The sequence below is a fragment of the Macrobrachium nipponense genome, chromosome 39, assembly GCF_015104395.2.
Source record: "Macrobrachium nipponense isolate FS-2020 chromosome 39, ASM1510439v2, whole genome shotgun sequence".
Classification (NCBI taxonomy): domain Eukaryota; kingdom Metazoa; phylum Arthropoda; class Malacostraca; order Decapoda; family Palaemonidae; genus Macrobrachium; species Macrobrachium nipponense.
In genome coordinates this window covers 29,357,731-29,378,964 of record NC_061099.1, presented here as the reverse complement: position 1 = coordinate 29,378,964, position 21,234 = coordinate 29,357,731, and the positions used below count along the sequence as shown (strand labels likewise).

The 21,234-nt window shown below is 38.8% G+C and overlaps 2 protein-coding genes and 1 long non-coding RNA gene across 3 annotated transcripts in view; 1 reads left to right on the top strand and 2 right to left on the bottom strand.

The window, feature by feature from the left end:
- The window catches only part of LOC135210544 (uncharacterized), a 67,776-nt gene that overhangs the window by 30,442 nt on the left and 16,100 nt on the right, over positions 1 to 21,234 (top strand). The window lies entirely within an intron of this gene.
- LOC135210543 (glycoprotein 3-alpha-L-fucosyltransferase A-like) lies at positions 735 to 9,218 on the bottom strand. The gene is made up of 5 exons (XM_064243410.1): positions 9,054 to 9,218; positions 7,937 to 8,013; positions 4,567 to 5,722; positions 1,823 to 1,965; positions 735 to 1,165 (listed from the first exon to the last, which is right to left on the bottom strand). The coding sequence occupies exons 2-5, from the start codon at positions 7,942 to 7,944 to the stop codon at positions 925 to 927; spliced, it is 1,548 nt and encodes a 515-aa protein (XP_064099480.1). The 5' UTR covers positions 7,945 to 8,013; positions 9,054 to 9,218; the 3' UTR covers positions 735 to 924.
- LOC135210239 (alpha-(1,3)-fucosyltransferase 7-like) lies at positions 13,063 to 20,346 on the bottom strand. Its single transcript, XM_064243087.1, has 4 exons — positions 19,942 to 20,346; positions 16,957 to 18,130; positions 16,521 to 16,663; positions 13,063 to 15,660 (listed from the first exon to the last, which is right to left on the bottom strand). Exons 1-4 carry the CDS (start codon positions 19,947 to 19,949, stop codon positions 15,420 to 15,422), a joined length of 1,566 nt encoding a protein of 521 aa, XP_064099157.1. The 5' UTR covers positions 19,950 to 20,346; the 3' UTR covers positions 13,063 to 15,419.

Genomic DNA, 21,234 nt, shown 5'->3' with positions numbered 1-21,234 from the left:
CCAATTTCCGCTCATGCGTGGCCGTGCGTGCGTTGATACGTGAATGTGTGACCTTAGCATTAGTCATCAAGTCGTCTTTACCGTCTTGACATGGCTGTTGCACGTTTTCAGCTATTTCTGTAAAAAAGAAATTTACTTTATTTTGCTCGTTTTCTTTGTGAATGGGTGCTGTGGTTTTGGTTGTATCCTCTCATTCTTTCTTCGTTTAGTTCGCTGCATCTCTGCAAATGCCTAGAACTTCATAGAAGGTTGTATAAGCTGACAAAAAGTATTTTATTCAAACATTCCAAAGTAGAAGTATAAAGCTGTTCTGAATGTCTTTAATGAATGAGAGATCTTTAGTTTCAATTTGATTATACATGAAAGACTCATAGGCTATCAGCCTTTGGTGACCTGATTGCAAATTATGACATTTATTTAATAACCTTTCCAATTCTATGACATTCACAGACATCTGGTAGCACCAAAACATATTTAAAACTTGACAAACTGGATTTCCTTATTTTCAATTTTGAACGTCTTTAGCTTAATTTATTTTATAGTACATATGTCTATGTATTTACCATTACCCTCTTCTGCAAAAAGAAACCCTCCAAAAAGTTAGGTGTTTCAGGAACGTTTGTTGTTGATTCTGATGACGTATTATCACGTCCCTTTCTCTTTCGATTCGATACAAGTAACGAGGCAGATGTCTCTTGATACCTACATGTAGCTTTGGTAAACACGTATACACGTTTTAGAAAAAGTTTTTATTCAAACCAAGCTACCTGTAGCATACATTGAGCTGCTAGGGAAAGACTAAAACATTACAACATCAACAGAAACAGTAGAATTAAGGAGCTCAAAGGCTATGCCTCCGAACCGATCTGAAGGCTAATTAAAAAGATAAAAAAAGCAAAGAGTGCTTGAAGATCTAGACTAGACCTATGTGCTATTGGCGTTCATCCTGTCAATCCACGTCGGTTGATAACAGTCGGTTTCTTTGCTCCAAAAGACTTCCATGTGATTGTATACTTTGGGCGCTGGGTCGTTGTAATTCAGGGCTTCGCACAGGCGGCAGTAATGGAACACGGGCGCACCGAAGTATCCGTGCTCGTTCAACACGCGAAACTTTGAGCGCCATGCGTGGTACTCCATGTATTTTGCCGCGTCCTGCGCCAGGGACCTGTCGTAGACAAAATATGTGTTAAGAAGTCTTTATTTTGTTTGGGGGGGGGGAACGGTTTGGGTTATTTACAGTTAAATATATGAAATACACATCTGCATGACTAAGTTATGAAAACATGCACAGCCCCTTAGATCAAAATGATATATACACAAAATAAACAAAAGACGTTTTTCGCCATATTTTGAAGCAACACTTTCCTAAACCCCTGGTTTCCCCGTAGAGGGGTAGGGCCGTCAGTGCCCCTCATGCGGTGCACTGTAGGCATTACTTAAGGTTCTTTGCATGGTGCCTTCGACCCTTAGCTGTATTGGCCTAAACTCTATATTCCATTCCATTCCAGTAAAGAGTTGTTGCTGAGATGACTGCACAGTTTCAGTAAAGGCTATGAAAAGTAAAAATTGGTAGATACGGATGAGAGAGTTGGGGAGTGGGCCACTTTTAATGCTCTCGTCAAGAGCTCCTGGTTGCTACTTTCACGTTTCACCATTACTTGGAGGCTACGGTGTTAACACGAGAATTTTAAATACGTTGTTTCGTCAGGTAGGCCTACCACGTGGAGGCTAGTGTCACACGATAATTTTTAATACGTTGTTTCGTCAGGTAGGCCTACCACTTGGAGGCTACAGTGTCGACATGAGAATTTTTACTACTTACGAGAGATAATTTGCAAGCTGCTTTGGAGACTGAAAATCATCGATATGGATGAAAGAATTGGGAGGGAGAAGTTTCCGGTAGTCTGCAGCTTTCCCTCCCATGACGACCGGCACTGCTCCGTTCTTCATGGCGTTCAACCACACCTGGAACAGAAATATCTGAGTGAATGAAAAACGTATCAAAATGCAGTTTTAGAATAAGGGACTAGTCAATCACCAGTCCTATTTTTACACTGAACTTCTCTCTCTCACATTCTGACATATAACTCTTCCAGCCAGTGGCGATTCTACTCTTCAAAAAAAAAAAAAAAAGAAAAAAAAAAAGGGGGTGGGTGGCAACTCTGGGGCAAAGATATTTGTTGGGTGGGCATCAAAGGAAAGGTGACTGTAAAATAATTACAGTTTTGGAAACATTATGAAACTCATGGAGGAATGAATTTGACTAAAGGTAAAGGTTCATATAGAATTTTGTTTGATTCCTAAGCAAAATAATTGTAAAGCATCCATCTGATATTTTACCTGACTTGCATGATATGAAAATTTAACATTCAAAACTATACAGTTCCAAACAATACGCAAACTGGGTAGTATGCATAAATATAATACACATTTGAACCAAATAAAGAAAAGTAACCATATGAAATGAACAGATATACACGGGGCATGTCATGACAATTCTGAAAAGGTTCAGTTTGACATTCAAAACTATATACGATCCCAGCCAATATGCAAATTATTAAAGAAAGTTAAGTTTGTGTAATACACATTTGCACAACTTAAAGAAAGGTATTAACTAATGAAACGAACAGACAGATATGGACACTGTCATGACCTTTCTGAAGATGCTGGTTTGACATTCAAAACTATATACAATCCCAAACAATATACAATTATTAAAGAATGGCAAGTTTGTATAATGCACATTTGAACCAAGTAAGGAAAGGTATTAATTAATGAAATGAACTGACGGATATGAGGCTTAACATGAAAATTCTCCTCAAAATGTTGTTTCGACATTCAAAACTATATACAAATTCATAACAATATGCAATTATTACACAATGGTAAGTTTTTATAATACACATTTGAACACAAAACAGATATGGACCATGTCGGGACAATTCTCAAAATGTTCAGTGCAGTTTGATTCTACGGTTATCATGTCGGCTGTCAAACTCATCTACAAAACTATCCAAGTCCGTTTACTTTCAATTGATAAAAATGCAGTGTTACTTAGTCTCTCACTAGTCATTGAATTTCTAAGAAATGTTTTTACTATTTTCATTTTGGAAAAACTTCTTTCACAAGAAGCTCTAGTAACAGGAAGTGTTATAGCTATAAATAGTAACCTGTCTAAGCAATCAAGGGCAGATTTATGAGTGTTAGCATTATAACCAAATCATGTTACTCTGTTTTTTTTCATCTGTCCATCCGCTTGTGGTGTTTTTGTATGGTAACACTGCGTCCCGGCTTTAAATAGTTACGCTGTGTGTAAGTTTTAGGTAAATAAAAGGATATCTGGGTGTACATTTGCAACTGAAAAGTGTTTTAATAATTTACTATATGCGAATTACACCGTTAATATTCGAAATAGGATATTATTATAATCGTTGAATGTAAGCTAATGTAACTATCTAAAGCCCGGGACACAGTGTTACCATACAAAAACACCACAGGCGGATGGACAGATGAAAAAAAACAGAGTATAGTTAGTGGCTATTGGTATATTTAATAATGATTGATTTTATATATAATATTTCATTAAAAAAGTTGGGGGGCAAACCAAGGGCATGGCCAAAATCTGGGAGGGCAGCTGCACCCCCCCCCCTAGAATCGCCACTGCTTCCCGCATTGTATGATGCTTTTAGCTACTTTGCTTTCTCTTCATGTCCAAAAACAAACTTTCCATCAGCCTCAACCTTATTGTTGTTGTTGTCTTATGGAATTGAGCCTCTGGAAGTTGATGGCCCTGATTCCCGGGCCTCACGTGCCCCATTGCTAGTATGGCGCTGCCTGAAATCTCAGAGATTAGACTGACTCTGAGATACTCCTGCTGCCTTTTCAGCAACACTTGATTTCATAGCAAGCTTCGGAAAGGTAGTGAACACCATGATTTCGCTTCCACTTATCTTCCTCCCCTTTTTCAAAGTTCTAATCGAAGTAGGTCTGAGTGTTCCAACTTTTCTGGTGCTGACAAAAAGCTCACCTGTCTGTCTGTTGTTTTTGATTAGGCTGGCTTATTATGCTAGCACAGGCTTTTGCTCATAGAGCAGTTCGTAATCAGCTGTCTGCTAATATCGAGTACTACTCTCCATCTCCATCTCTCCTCCATTGCTTATCTCCTTTACAAAGAGGCCTTCTGTCATTTTCCTTGTGGTATGGCTTCTTACTTTGTCTTGCCATCTACCCTTCTAAAAGTTTTGATTTTTAAATGGACAACATTTTTTAAAAACAGCTTCAACTTTGCATCGTGATTTGCGTCCGGATAGCTGCACACGTCTTTACCACACTTACTAGAAGTTACTAGACTAATATACTATTCATGTTGTTCACGATCTTTCCGAATCTTGCAATGAAATCAAAGTGGTGCCGAAAAGGCAGCATGAGTATCTCAAGAGTCAATCTAACCTTTGAGATTACAGGGACCGTAAGTACAACCTATTAAGGTTATACAGCCTTAAAAAAACACGAGAGAATAATGGGTAAATGAATATAGTTGACAAAAGCGATCAGAACCTACTATACCTTTTCGGTGATGTACTCTCTGCAATCGTTGTTTTCGAAAGCCAGGTAAAACTTGTAGCTCTTCAGAAGCTTACAGTCACGAGCAGCGTGCCGTGGGCATTTCAGCGTCCCACAACCTCCATAAAAGTCGACGTTCATATGTTTCTTTAATTCTCTCACGTAATGCCAGCGTTTATTTCCCCCACCACAGTTGGTTCCCATTGCAGCGGTAAAGTTTATTTTCGAGTTGAAATAATCCACCCTTTCATACTGAGATGCTTCGGCGTTCGTCATTCTGACAGTCCTTCCGTACGGTACAGGAACGTCACTGTCCTTTCTGTAAGTCATGGACCAGTTGAAGTAACCATTGTAGTGGGAAATGTTTTTGTCTCTGGCGTAATTGAACGTATGGTAGGGACATTCGTCTGCTAACCAGACCCACCTCTGCCCAAAGTTCGTCCTGTTTGGGTAGCCTGCCGGACCGCTGGTTCTGTGGCAGTGGAACAGGACGGCGTCGGCTGTGTCGAGAAATGAGGAATCGTAAGTGATTTCGCAGTTTCTGACGGAACAGAAACGGAATGGATCCAAGTACACATCTCCGTACTCCTTCAGAAAACGTGTTTCAAAATACGGACCATGCTTCCATACTAGGATAGTAAAGTTTCTGTCCTGAGGTATGCCAACGTCCTCTTGTAAGAAAAGTCTGCGACCCACAATGGACAGACTGTCAATTTCTGACCGTGTAAAGTTATGCCAGTTGTCAATATGGGTCGAAGAGGGCTTTTTATGAAGTTGCCGACTGCCATTTAACCTATGGAAAATCGCTTCTGTAACTTTAGCTACGCCATCTTTGAGAGAATCTCCTTCTTCTTGTACATTTGATTGAAGCTCCGGTATCAGTAACCTAGATGTTGTGACGCCATCTTTAATAGACATAATCAGCTCCTCAGTAACATGTGGCTTAAGACTTTGTTTCCCAACTTCAAAAAACCTGGATGCAATGATTTCAGAAAGAGCAAATCCTCTCTTCTCATCACTTCTTAGTGAGAGATGGGTGTATCCAGAAAGAATGCTGATAAGGAAACAAATGATGAGTATGGCAATGATATGAGACCAACTCTTCCTAAGCTGAATTGCATGCAGAAGTTGAGCTGCGTTTCTTCCCAGGGACCTCCAACTGAAATGAAGAAATTAGTGTATTTTTTTTGTATAATTATACTGGACTGTAAAAAAATTTACGAGCATTCAGTGGGTTAAAGTTTGAAATTGATATCGGGATTCTATCTAAACATAATGCCTCCAGTTACTATAGTTTTAATTTGAAAAAAATGGAAAATATGATAAAAAATTAACAATATAAGAAACAGTACATTTTTTCAGTGCCCATTCATTGTAACAACTAGCAAGTGCCTTTTAAATGGTATATATCATGCTCTCCAAATGGAATTTGTATTAATTTACTATTGTCTACGTTCTGATGCTGTCAGGCATCTAATCCAAACGACAAGTGTTTCATGGAAAACACTTGATCAGCAGCCCCAATCTGGCGTCTGCTGTTTCCTAATAGAAAATTGTTTACGAATTATCTGAGTAATTCAACGATGCACCTGTTTTCAGATAGCTGGGCCACTTGTATTACGGCTCCACTCTAATTTCCATAATCAGCCAACATTTGTTTTTGGAAATTTCTCTTGAAACTGGAATGACGTTTCTCTCGAACTGATAACAATAAATGAATTCTCCAGTTCATGCCTGCGAGCTATTAGTGTTATTGCTTTTATATTACGTGAGCCAAAATTGTGATATATAGTGTCTTTTGCTTAGATTATAGTGACCAAGTGTTCTCAATATTTTTTTTTTAGTGATGGCACCCTAACTAATATATATATATATATATAAATATATATATATATATCTATATATATATATAGATTATATATATATATATATATATATATATGATATGACAAACGAACAGCTCTCTTCATTGTGTCACATTCTTCGTAAATGCCACGCAGACACCAAAGTTCTAAAATTTAAAATAGGAATATCTAAGATTATTACCATATGATTCCCGTACGGGCCTAGTGCCGCCAGTGCACCTCACGTCGGGCACTGTATGCATCACTTAAGGGTCTTTGCATCCGTCCCTTCGGCCCCTATAGCTGCAACCTCAGTCATTCCTTTTACCGTACCTCCGTTCATAATCTTTCTCGTCAAATCTTACTTTCCACCCTCTCCTAACAGTGGTTTCGTAGTGCAACTGCTTTGAAGTCTTTCTCTTGTTACACCTTTCAGACCTTTTTTTGCTGAATAACCTCGTATCTCCCAGCGATTTGCCCTTTGGCTAAATTCTAACGCCTCAGTGTCATGGTTGGTATGGTGTTGGCGTCCCACCTCGGTGGTCGTGGGTTCGATTCTCGGCCATTCCATTGAGGAGTGAGAGATGTTTATTTCTGGTGATAGAAGTTCACTCACGACGTGGTTCAGAAGCCAAGTAAAGCCGTTGGTCCCGTTGCTGAATAACCACCGTTTCCATGCAACGTAAAAGCACCATACAAACAAACAAACAATTTGCCTAAATTCTGTATTCTATTCTATTCTACTGCCGTGTCATAGCGCACGTAGGTTGTATATGCTAAGTGGTTTTTCTGTCGGTAATATCCTAAAAATTCTGCTCGGACTTTTTCGTCGTATATCGAATAGTGTCAGGATATCTTACGTCTCGCCCATATTCATAATTGCGTCTGTTTTGTCATCAATATACACAGCGTTCACACACTGATAGAATTTTAAAACATTAATGTGAGAGCCAAATTTTGTTATACTTTTGTTATGACCAGAAGAAAAATGTACGTATTCTGGTATATTGGTAGAGAGAGAGAGAGAGAGAGAAATTAGTTTTAGTAACTTTAAGAGAGTGATTTTGGTAGTATATCTACAAGAGAGAGAGAGAGAGAGAGAGAAAGAAGAGAGAGAGAGAGAGAGAGAGAGAGAGAGAGAGAATGTAGTTATTCTAATAAATTTATAAGAGAAAGAGAGAGGAAGTAGTTTTGATAACGTATCTGGGAGAGAAAGAGGGGGGAGGGAGAGTAGTTTCTGTAACGTATCTATAAGAGAGAGAGAGAGAGAGAGAGAGAGAGAGAGAGAGAGAGAGAGAGAGAGAGAGAGAGTATTTTTAGTAACGTATCTGAGAGAGAAGGGGGAAGAGTAGTTTCTGTAACATATGTATGAGAGAGAGAGAAAGTAGTTTTGGTAATGTATCTGAGAGAGAGAGAGAGGGGGGTGGGGAATAGTTTCTGTAACATATCTATGAGAGAGAGTGTTTCACCGTGGCACACAAACAAACAAACAAATAAAAGGAGAGAGAGAGAATTTCTTCAGTACTCACAATACCATCTTGAAGTGTCGTCTTCAACGCTGCGTGGAAGTATTGTGGATGACCCGACAGGTCTTGACCTTTGAACTCTGCAAAGGAAAATGGTTAGTGGGGGCATTAGGTGCCTCACTCGTACGATGGCATGTTTGAAACTAAGTGAAAAAGGAGGGGGGGGGGGGGGTCGAATTTCCACGAGTTTTGAGAATGATTTTTATTCAGTTTGCTAGATTTTGTAGCTGCTGAAGATTACAATCTAAGATAATAGTCTCTTTTGTCTTTTTTGGTTGAATGCAAATCTCTACAAAGAACTTTAATTATATCTATAATCTTAATGTCAATTGGTGTAAGATTACAGTCAGAGAGAGAGAGAGAGAGAGAGCGCTCAGAGTTGAAGATGAGGATAACCCAAGATTTAGGTTTAGATTTCAGCAAAGGTACGAAATACAAAGCAAAGGTCGTAACATCATGATTATTGGCGACTGAGGCTGTTATTATTATTATTATCATTATAAAATTCTTGAACTCCAACTTCAAAGAAATTTGAAGAAATCATGATGTCCGGAAGCGGGAAAAGCAAGCACGTGATTTTTGTTTATGAGATGAAGCCATTGGCAAAGTTCAAAATGAAAAGACGAGGGTGCCAAGTACTTTGGCGTATTTAACACAACTTTCGGGCACAAAAATGTGTTGAATACACGAAAGTTCTATAGTAGATTCACATCAACCGTACATTTGATGTCTCGGCCAGTCCCTTACGACGCTCCTGTTACGCTGTTGATAAGCCAATCACAGGGCTGGAAACTTTCAGTCTCTCTCGAGAGAGTTCACATGGGTAAGATCTATGTTCCACCTCTCCTGAGGGATACGTCATTCAAAAGTATCCCTCAGGGGAGGTGGAACGTAGATCCTGGCTATGTGAACTCCCGAGAGAGACTGAGAGTTTCCAGCCCTGTGATTGGCTTATCAACAGCCAATCAAGAGCGTCGTAAGGGTCTGGCCTAGACGTCAAGTGCACGGTTGATGTGAATCTACTAAATGTTCTTTGTCTTTTCATTTTGAACTTTCCCAGTGGCTTCAGTTAATATATATATATTATAGATGTAACTGACATTGAAATTGCTCTCCATACCTGAATGTTAGTGCAACTGAAGCTGCTGTCTATTCAGATGTAATTCACAATACCACTTTGGTTGTTTTTCATAAGCAGGTCTTAACAACACTACAATTACCTGGCTAGGACGAAGACAGGTGATGACTGAAAGTGTAGCCACTGCCTTATCTCAGCCTCCGAGTGATTTCAGGTGTCGAGGGAGACCATCCCACAATGGGGTTTTCAGAGATGCACCTGTAGGGAACACACTTGTGGAGCAGTGGATGCATGCCAACTCAACAACTATATGATATATAATATATATAAAACTTTAGGAAACGATGTATGTGGGGAATAATTCTGGAGAGGTAGCACAATTGTTACTCTTTGAAGAAATACAGAAGGAAACATAAGTTAGGGACTGAATATTATTATAATTTGATGCTATGATTCAATAGTTGCTGAAAAAAATATGCCAAGTTAGGCTTTGACAGCAGTGTTGCCAATTGGTATGTGTTTACCCTCCAAGCTGGGTACAAGTCTTACACAAAAACGGGGAAATAAGTGAAATTGGCGTATCTATTTGTGGTATATATTGTATATATATATATATATATATATATATATATATATATATATATATATATATATATATATATATATATATATATATATATATATATATACATATATATATATATTAGAGGAATTTTATCATTATTGCATTACTATGACAACTAGAATTCATAGGAAACAGTTAGTAAATGCATCGGCGTATGTGTGAAGCTCCACTAAATTAGCAACGATGTCTGACAGTAAGCGGATGCTTGCACACTGCAGCTTCTCAGAGTGATTGGCCGAAGAACCCATCAGTTACACTGAAGTGATTTTGCATTTACCTACCCAAATACCTTAGCCAAATCCCTGATTAATGTCCAACAAAAGACATCGCCCAAAGACTCTGGGGTATATGAGATCCCATGCCAGGACTGTGACCAATCTTACATCGGATTTACAGGTAAATCACTTCCCCAGAGATTAATACAACACAAACGGTCAGTTAGGTATGGACAACAGAACTCGGCTATTTTCAATCATATAAATGAACATAACCATAGAATAAACTGGAATATGTCACGTGTAATTTATAGCAGCAACTTGGCCGGTACAAGAGTCAAATGATGGAATCGGCCTTAATAAAAGAGAAGCAGGTAATGAACATCTCAAAAGGGAATTGGACATCGGACATCGTCGATGCAGTGTTCATTCAACCAACGCTTAAGAAGATTAAAGGAAGATTATCAGCGGGGGTGACCTAAATTGGCTTACTTGTGGACGAATCTCTGGTATAAAAATACACCATTTTCTGTAAACTTTTCTCATTCATATACCTGAAGAGAGAGACAGCAGTCTCTGAAATATAGTACTTTTCTCTCTACATTTTGGTGTTTTTATGGGCTCCTTTTATTAGATGGAATTCTGTTGTTACAGAACACTTTTACCAGTCATATATATATATATATATATATATATATATATATATATATATATATATATATATTATATATAAAACTATTCTAGTGGTGCCTCATATGTCCCAGGGCTTGGGCTTTGGCCTAAATTCTGTATTAATTCAATCATGTAAGTAGTACATACATGACCAGCTAACATAACATGAAATATTCATATAATGTGTATTTGTTTTTAGCCAGTTTCATAGTTATACTGGATAAGGATAAATGAGTTGTTATTACAAATAAAACATTACTCTGGAATTCGTTACTAAAAACGTCTAAATAAAACATCTTACGGTGCTAACCACACCACAGATACAACGTGCTAGACTTATAGCAAAAATCAGACAAAGTAATGTGATGGTCATTCTCCAATAAATCTGGTTCTTTCAACCCTTATTTTAATATATTTTTGTCTATTGGTGGATTTTATTGATTTAATTTTTCCTTTTTAGTAAGTGGTATCTTCTCTCTGCATTTCACTGTACCTCCTCGTACTATTTCCTAATAAACTCCGTATTCTTTGGAAGGTTGAATTTCAAGTCAGTGGTCCCTTTGGTTAGCTTGCTCCATATGAATAGGTTTCATCTTATGAACGATAATAATAATGATAATAATAATAATAGACCAGATGTGACGTTGATTGACAAAATCAAGAAGAAAGTATCCCTCATTGATGTCGCAATACCATGGGACACCAGAGTTGAAGAGAAAGAAAGGGAAAAAATGGATAAGTATCAAGACCTGAAAATAGAAATAAGAAGGATATGGGATAAGCCAGTGGAAATTGTACCGATAATCATAGGAACACTAGGCACGACCCCAAGATCCCTGAAAAGGAATTTGGAAAAACTAGAGGGTGAAGTAGTTCCAGGACTCATGCAGAAGAGTGTGATCCTAGAAACGGCGCACATAGTAAGAAAAGTGGGACTCCTATAAAGGAGGCAGGATGCAGCCGGGAACCCCACACTATAAATACCACCCAGTCGAATTGGAGGACTGTGATAAACCAAAAAAAATTAAATAATAATAATAATAATAATAATAATAATGCGAATACATTCGGATTCTACACGAAAGCAGACGATACAACTACTCTACGGTGAGAAAAGAATATGAAAATATTGCTGCGTGGGGAGTTTCTCACATACGGTTCCCTTATCAACATAGGTGCTTTGCTTTTTATTTACTAAAAGTATCAAACAAAATAGGGTTTATGTATATTCAGTAATATGCCCATTAGCAACCGTTATTGTGATTATGTCTACTGAAATTAAAGGATATAGTCTCCAGTGTTATTGGTGTGCAATTAGGACTAACTCATTGAAAAGAATTTTTATTACGTCTTCTGTGAAAATCAATCACGAATATTTTTTTCCTAGCCAGTGGAATGGTTTTTTTTTTGTATTATTAGTTTCCTGACAGATTTATAATTAACTTTCAACTATCACAAGCAGAGAGGAAATGATAAGACTTAATCGCATTGTCGTCATACATCTGGAAACACTAAACCCCGATATATAGTACTTACCTCATTTTAAGCTATTAGTGCTATTAAATTAATTCAATATTATATATATGACGGATAGCTACTATCATATTGTCACCATAAAAGTAAAACGGTAATGTGTAACAAATCTACCAACCGACCCACTATCAAAATGATTGTTTACATCTTCGTGCGTCTGGTAACATGCCACAGACGACCACTGCGCGAGATCTGAAATGGAAAGTGGAAAACACTGTTGAAAAGAGAATGGCTGCATAAAATACGTATATGGTGTAGCATAACATATTATAGTATATATGTAGTATTACAGAACGTATAATATATACTATATATGGTGTTGCAGAGATAATAGATTTAAACTAGCGCTGGCAGGGAGAAGTAGAGCAAGCATATTACTATTTTATTATTCTTATCAATCTTTTTATTTATTTTTTTTTTTTTATGAAAGAAGCGTTGCGTCGGCGTTGGCGCATTGGTGGTTGCAAACTGGTTTTATAAACTTCAGGAAAATTCACGTGATTGTACTGACAGTTGTGATATTCATTTTATGGTTGTGGATTGACGCGAGAGAGAAAGAGAGAGAGAAAGCTGTGCAGGACAGTCTGTGATACGTCACGTCTACCTGTACCTAATTAGCCTTCCTTAGGTAGCTATATTTTCTGTATGTAATCCTACTTTAGGGGATTTATGGTCTGCCCTAACGTGGTTCATTCATAAGTTACGTCATTCCTAACGTAATTCATTGATAAATCCTTATGAGGGTAAAGTGTAGTGAAGGAAGAATCCCCTTATAGGTATCCGGGCCAGGACACCTTGGTAAAACTTTACTTTAATTGCCTGATTCCCGACAGTTGCCGACTGGGACAGGTTACTGCCTGTTTTGGGGGGTCCAAGGGGGCCCCAAGCCCTCCAGCCAGTTCAAGGGAACGTCGTCCTAAGTGAGGTTATGTAGGTAAGATCGTAAGTGTAGTAGTAATAATAATGATAATAATAACAATAATAATATCCTTTATTTCATCTCAGGGAATATACAAAATGCAGACAGTAACATACACAATCTAGATACATGAGACAACTTGATAAAAAAATGAATAAATGGTACTATCCACACATTAGCTGAGGTAGTATAAAAGATAGTTATAATACTGGTACGTAATAACAGTAATTATATTGGAGAAAAAAAATGCATTGAGAGTTAGTGCACAGATTATATAACTTAAATTTCAGCTAGAGACCTACGTGGTTACAGAAGTCAGGTCCCGAGGACTAAATACAAAAATTGAGTGAAGAAAAACTTTAACGATAGTATTCACGGTAATAATGAAAAAGTAAAATATCAGCAATGAATATAATAATAGTGACAGATTCTGCAGATGACACCTTGCCAATACAGAGATTAAGTCCTTTAGGGAACAAAGGCCTCATTTTCCCATTTGTTCCGACACAAATACAAACCTGAAGGTCTTTACATTAGGATCATGCTTGTGAAAGCAAGCTGGAACAGCTGTTAACTTTCAAACAAGGATGGAAAGGCAATTTTTTCGAAGGCAGGTTCATAAAGGTTTGTAACAGTCACTGATGCACTCTTATTTCATGATGGTTGGCCTTCGAGTGAGTATATGAACAAATGGATCCTCGAGATTGCAGAATGTGGTTTGTCTCTTCTGAACGGTGCTAGATGCTGTTAGCTGTTGCTGGTTCACGAAAACTTCCATCTGCTGAAAGGAATCCTTGGTTTCCTTTTGCAAGAGGTCATCAAAATTGCACTCCCGACTATACCATCATCTTCTTCAAGAACATGTGCTTCGGCTTCGGCGATGGCAGCTTCCTAACTTGTAGTTAGTAACATGAGGTCGGCTTCAAACTCTGCTTTCCCGAGAGCTTCCTCTTGTTCCAGTTTTGCCTTTTTTCGGGCTGCTTCCTGTTTTCTCTGAGCTTCTTTTAAGATGGCAGTCTCTTTCTCCGCAAAGGCCAGTTTTGCTTTAGCAGCTTCTGCTTTTGCTCGCTTACGTCTCGCAATGCTTGGTGCATCTGTGTATCTGGAACTTTCTCCTTGGGAAGTGCATTGGCTAACTCCTGATCTTGATTTCACAGACTTGGCTTCTGACGGTGACTGACTAGTCTCTCTTAATTTTATTATAGCAGTCCTTTCTTCTCCAGTGAAGGTTAAAGAGGTCGTTGAAGCTATTCAGGTCCTCGAACTTTCGGCTGTCTTGGTGTCCTCTAAGAATTCAGTATATGTTTTGGCCGGTTGACCGTATTCTTAAAAAGTTTGTATAATCAGTGTCCTCTACAGAATAGAGGACACTGACATTCTCATGCGTCTTGTTTGCCTTCTGTAACCAAGAGTCAACTATGTTTTTTCCTTTTTGCATAGTACACCTCATTGCCATTCTCCGTGGAAGTACGAATCCTCTGCTCAGAGTGGGTGCTCAAGTCCAGGCCTACCTCTGCAGTTGCTGCGTTGTCTAACTTTTCCATCTTGAAACGTACACGTTAGCATACCATGTTAAGAAGAAATTAGCCTGAATGTTCTCCAATGTTGGGAAAAACTTTGTTGTTCTAGGCGTATCTGGTTAGCCTACATGTGAGCAGTGTTGCCTCCAGTACAGCTAGAAACAGTGCTCCGGATCTAGAAACTGACAAAAAGTTATGTAAACTTCGAAACTGTAGGGTTGTTGAACCTTTTTCACCATACTGGCTGTCCAGCTAGATAAACCGACTAGGCAAAAAAGTTAAGTCTATTTCAGGGTGATATTCTTTATTGTCCAAAGTCTGGCACTGCACGGTGAAAAACTACAAAAGAGAAACAAAATGCAATGAATTACAATGTGCAAAATTACATTCAGATAAACTAATAAGAGCATCACAAAACTGCAAATCACAGGAATGCTGAATCACAACGCAAAATGAGATGCAACTTTATAAGTAACACATTACAAGGAACTGCTGACACATTAAGAGGAACGTTTACAGACAACATACAGTGTAGTCTGCCATGGAATGCTTCAACCTGTATCATATGCTAGACAGTTCTCAAGTAACAATGCTAACAAATTGGGGTTTCATGCAATACAGCAAACATTATCCCATCATGAAAAACTGTAAAAAAAACGAAAGGGGAAACACAAACATCACATCAAGGCAGCAAACAACATGAGCCCGAAACAGTATATGATACAGCACACTTTTTAGAAAGATTTTTGATTAAAGTCAAGCTTCCTACAGCATACATTGAGCTAATAGTGAAAGATAAAAAAAATTACATCAACAGAAACAATAGAATTAAGGAGCTCAGAGGTGCCGATACGAAGGCAATGCCCCCAAACTGACCTGAATGCAAAATAAAAAACAACGAGTGCTTCAAGATCTAGACTAGGCTTATGTGCTGCCGGCGTTCATCCTGTCAACCCACGTTGGTGGATAACAGTCGGTTTCTCTGTTCCAAAAGACTTCCATATGATTGTATTCTTTGGGTGCTGGGTCGTTGTAATTCAGGGCTTCGCACAGGCGGCAGTAATGGAATACGGGTGCACCGAAGTATCCATGCTCGTTCAATACATGGAACTTTGTGCGCCATGCGTGGTACTCCATGTATTTTGCCGCATCCTGCGCCAGGGACCTGTCGGAGACAAAATATATGTTAAGAAGGCTTTTGTTTTTAGGGGGGCCGAGGGGTGGTTGGGGTGGTTATTTACAGTTAAATATATGAAATATGTATCTGTGTATAACAAGTTATAAAAGGATGCAAAAAATAAACGAAAAATATTTTTTTGCCATATTTTGAAGTAAAATTTGGATTTATAAGGCATTGGTAAACCCATTGGGAAAGCGTTACTACTAGTGTAAGTAAAAATTGGTAAATACTGATGAAAGAGTTTGGGAGTGGGCCACTTTTAATGCTTTCGTCAAGAGCTCCTGGTTGCCACTTTCACGTTTCATCATTTATAAGCCGAGAAGGAAAGGGCAATCCAAATATGGCACCCGGAACTCAACATTCTTCTTGTTGTTATGGAGTAACATTCAGATTTAAAAATGGCGGAGGTCTTAGAAAGTGAGATGGTTTGGACACGTGAGAAGGCACGAGCAGCACTCGGTCAGGAGAGTGGTATATAATAAAAGTAATAGGACAATTGCCAATAAATAGGAAAGGCTAGATAGAATGAATATTTTGCAAATGAAATATATTTGCAGAAGCAAAGCGAATTCATAGTATCAATGCATTTATTATTCGAAGGTTGACTGTTGGTTGGTTAGGTGGCCTTACACCAGGAAAAATTCTTGCTAAGTGTGGCAAGGTTTTGATGGGAGTAAGAGGTCTAATGTTGCCCCTGGAGTAAAATAACTCAGACGTCAGGCGAGTATAAACTCCTCCAAAAGGAAGTTTTGTACCCCCTTCATAACTCGGGAGCTATGTTGATTCGTCAGGTAGGCTTACCACTTGGAGGCTACAGTATCAACATGAGAATTTTTACTACTTACAAGAGATAATTTGCAAGATGCTTGGGAGACTGAAATTCATCGATGTGGATGAAAGAATTCGGAGGAAGCAGCTTCCGGTATTCTTCAACTTTCCCTCCCATGACGACCGGCACTGCTCCTTTCCCCATGGCGTTCCACCACAGCTGGAACAAAAATATCTGAGTAAATGAGAGACTTATCAAAAAGCAATTTCACATCTCATATCCTTCTAGAAGTTTTGATTTTTAAATAGACCACATCTTTTAAATACAGCTTCAACATTGCATCGCGATTTGTGTCCATGTCTTACAAGACTTAGAAGTTGCTAGACTAATATACTTTCATGGTGTTCTGTATCTTGCAAAGGCATTATTTTATTTAAGTATAAGATTACTTAGCTCTAAGAACATGAGAGAACAATGGGTAGCTATAGTTGGCAAATGAGATCAAAACCTACTTTTTCAGTAATGTATTCCCGGCAATTGCTATTTTCGAAGGCCAGGTGAAACTTGTAGCTCTTCAGAACCTCACAGTCACGAGTAAAATGCCCGGGGCATTTCAATGTCCCACAACCTCCATAAAAATCGATGTTCATATGCTTCTGTAATTCTCTCACATAATACCAACGTTTATTTCCTCCACCACAGTTGGATCCCATTGCAGCAGTAAAGTTTGGCTTTGTGTTGAAATAATCTACTCTTTCATACAGAGATGCTTCAGCGTCCATCATTTTGACAGTCCTTCCGTATGGTACAGGAACATCGCTATCCTTTCTGTAAGTCATGGACCAGTTGAAGTAACCATTGTAGTGGGAAAGGTTTTTGTCTCTGGCTGAAAGAAAAGTATGGTATGGACATTCATCGGCTAACCAGACCCACCTCTGCCCCAAGTTCGTCCGGTTTGGGAAAGCTGACGGACCCCTGGTTCTGTGGAAGTGGAACAGGACAGCATCAGCTGTGTCAAGAGATGAGGAATTGTAAGTGATGTTGCAGTTTCTGACGGAACAGAAACGGAATGGATCCAAGTACACTTTTCCATACTGCCTTAAAAAACGACTCGCGATAGTCGGACCATGCTGCCATACTAGGATAGTAAAGTTTCTGTCCTGAGGTGTGCCAATGTCCTCTTGTAAGAAAAGTCTGTGACCCACTATGGACAGACTGTCAATTTCTGACTGTGTAAAGTTACGCCAGTTGTCAATATGGGACGAGGGCTTTTTATGAAGTTGCTGACTTCCATTTAACCTATGGAAAATCTTTTCTGTAACTTTAGCTACAGTTTCTTGACCAGAAAACTGCATCTTGAGAGAATCTCCTTCTTCTTGTACATTTGGTTGAAGCTCCAGTTTCAGTAACCTAGATGTTGTGATGCCAGTTTTAACAGACATAATCAGCTCCTCAGTAACATGTGGCTGAAGACCTTGTTTCCCAACTTCAAAAAGCCTGGATGCATTGATTTCAGAAGCAATAGCAAATCCTCTCTTCTCATAACTTCTTAGTGAATGATAGCTGTATCTAGAAATAATGCTGATAAGGATACAAGTGATGAGTATGGTATTGATATGAGACCACCACTTCCTCAGCTGAATTGCACGCAGAAGTTGAGCTGCGTTTCTTCCCAGGAACCTCCCACTGAAATGAAGAAATTGGTGTATTTTTGGTATGATATGCTGGACTGTAATCAGTTTGCGAGCAATCTGTGGGTGTAAGTTTGAAATTGATATCTGGATTTTATCTAAACATAATGACCTTATGAAATGCTTTCACTTACTATAGTTTCTCCAAAATGGGTGTGAATGGCTTTAATTGGAAAAAATGAAAAATATGATACAAAATTATCAATATAAGAAGCAGTATGTTATTTCATTGCTCATTTTGCTTATTTTTTTCAGCAGTAAAACTAATCAATCACCTACTGGCCAATCCTGGGTCACAAGAGCTTGGGTAACACTGTACAGCATTTAATTCCTAATTGATAGTTAACAGGTTGTACTTAAGTTCTAAGTCATACATATTTTACCCTGTTAATTTCTATTCACATTTACTACAAAAGCAGTTCATCCCCACCATTTTGATATCGGTTCTTCCCTTCAGAATTAGCATCCTCACTACAGTCCCACAAATGAGCATCAGCTCAGCAATCTCACTATGCATCCGTACTGTTGCCACTAGAAGCACATCCATCTACATTCATTGCTTTGCTTCTCTTGTGAACTACCTCCACTTTCTTTTCCTCCTCATTGCCTATAAGGATCAACAACTCCCAGTCTTCCACCATCATGAAGACAGTTCTCTGACTTTTGTTTACTGTCATTAATCACCTTACTCTTGCTATCATTTTCATCTAACTCTCCTGTCACAACATTTTCAGACTCTTAACAGTATCCACTAACATTGTATGATCTTACACTTCGCCCACTTCACATACCATTCATGAAGACTTCCTTCTTGTTACCCCATCGGCAAAAATATTAAGCAACCAACGAGAATTAACGCATAAAAGTTCGCTTTCATTGTAACAACTAGCAAGTGCCTTTTAAATGGTATATCCTTGCTCTCCAAATGAAATTTGTATCAGTTTACCATTATCTATGTATTGATGTGGTCAGGCTTCTAAACAGCAAGTGTTTCATGGAAAACACTTGATCTACAGCACCAATTCCCCTTCGTTGGTCAACCCACATCGTTGCTCCTTTATTATTTGTTGACTGTCTTTGTTTTTATATTAAAATTCCACACACCTTCTTAGGCTTGGGTTGATTAGTGGTATTGCATTTATATTTCATATTACCATATGATAGTGTGTGTAGGTTGTTTGTGCTAAGTGTTTTTCTGTCGCTAATATTGTAAAGTCTGTTCAGACTTTATCATTGGGAAAAGTGTCAGGATATCTCATGTCTTGCGCATACTCATAATTGCATCTGTTGCATCATCAGTATACTCAACGTTCACACACTAGTAAAGTTTTAATGTGAAAGCTAATTTTTTTTTGTGTGGTTTTGTTGTGAGCAGAAGAAAAATGTACATATTCAAGTGTACATTTGTAGAGAGAGAGAGAGAGAGAGAGAGAGAGAGTTTTGGTAACATGTCTTTATGAGAGAGAGAGAGAGAGAGAGAGAGAGAGAGAGAGAGAGAGAGTAGTTTTGGTTTATATATATCTATTAGAGAGGGAGTAGTTTTTGTAACATCTATGAGAGAGAGAGAGAGAGAGAGAGAGGAGAGAGAGAGAGAGAGAGAGAGAGGACAGAGAGAGAGAGCTTTAGAGAGAGAGAGGAGATAGAGAGAGAGAGAGAGAGAGGAGAGAGAGTAGTTTTTGGTTTTTATATATCTAATAGAGAGAGTATTTTTTTTGTTTTTTACAGTAACATCTATAAGAGAGAGAGAGAGAGAGAGAGAGAGAGAGAGAGAGAGAGAGAGAGAGAGAGAATTTCTTCGGTACTCACAATACCATCTTGAAGTGACGTCTTCAATGATGACCCAACCAGTTTTGACCTTTGACCCCTGCAAAGGAAAATGGTTAGTGGGGCATTAGCTGGCTCACTCGTGCGATGGCATGTTTGAAACTAAGAATTTCCACATATTTTGTGAATGATTATTCAGTTTGCTAGATTTTGTAGTTGCTGATATTACAATATATGATAATAGTCTCTTTTGTCGTTACGGCTGAATTAACATCTCTACAGAGAACTTTAATCTTATCTTTAATCTTAATGTCAACTGGTGTAGCAACTGAAGCTGCTGTCTATTCAGATGTAATTCACAACACCACTTTGGTTGTTTTTCATAAGCAGGTCTTAACAACACTACAATTACCTGCCTCGGACGAAGACAGGTGATGACTGAAAGTGTAGCCACTGCCTTATCTCAGCCTCCGAGTGATTTCAGGTGTCAAGGGAGACCATCCCACAATGGGTTTTTCAAAGATGCACCTGTAGGGAGCACACCTGTGCAGCAGTGGATGCATGCCAACTCAACAACTATATGATATATAATATATATAACTTTAGGAAACGATGTATTTGGGGAATAATTCTGGAGAGGTAGCAAAAATGTTACTCTGTGAAGAAATACAGAAGGAAACATAAGTTAGGTGCTGAATATTATTATAATTTGATGCTATGATTCAATAGTTGCTGAAAAAAAATATGCAAAGTTAGGCTCTAACAGTAAACAGATGCTTGAAAGCAGCATTCCAGCTTCACAGAGTGATGGGCCGAAGAACCCATCAGTTACACTGAAGGGATTGACAAACTTCATCAAAAAAAAACAAAAACAAAACTATTCTAGTGGTACCTCATATATCCCAGTGCTTGGACTTCTAAGAAGACTGTGGCACATCGTCATGATAGCCCCTATCACTGCGGGTTGACAACCTCCCACAGCCTTACTGACCTGCCGGGGCTTTGGCAGGTCTGGCAAAGGTGCTAGGGATCTCTCACCTGTCCCTTTCACCTCCTTGGGGTTTTCTGGGAGCTGGGAGCTGGACAGGCCTAGGGTTTGAGACTGGAAACATTCATACGCCCATCCCAGCCCAACCACGGAAGCATACGCTCCGGGTTTGGTCCTCGGGCCAGACCAGTTGTATGCTTGAGTGGTAGAGAGATGACCAGGGGGTTCTAGCAAGCGTCCCTCTCCTGCAGGGGGAGTGGCCCAGGTAGACCATGACCTGGAATGGCTTGGTCCCCTCTCTAGAGGCCTTTGTCAGTAGTAATTGGGATGAGATGCTACTTTGTCCA

What these genes read in the sequence shown, in the direction of transcription:
- LOC135210239 (XM_064243087.1), bottom strand. An exon ending in GGGAATACATTACTGAAAAA is followed by an intron (nt 16,664 to 16,956) that starts GTAGGTTTTGAT and finishes TTTTTGTTCCAG; the next exon opens with CTGTGGTGGAACGCCATGGG. An exon ending in CATCTTGCAAATTATCTCTT is followed by an intron (nt 15,661 to 16,520) that starts GTAAGTAGTAAA and finishes TGTCTCCGACAG; the next exon opens with GTCCCTGGCGCAGGATGCGG.
- LOC135210543 (XM_064243410.1), bottom strand. An exon ending in GAGAGTACATCACCGAAAAG is followed by an intron (nt 1,966 to 4,566) that starts GTATAGTAGGTT and finishes TTTCTGTTCCAG; the next exon opens with GTGTGGTTGAACGCCATGAA. An exon ending in CAGCTTGCAAATTATCTCTC is followed by an intron (nt 1,166 to 1,822) that starts GTAAGTAGTAAA and finishes TGTCTACGACAG; the next exon opens with GTCCCTGGCGCAGGACGCGG.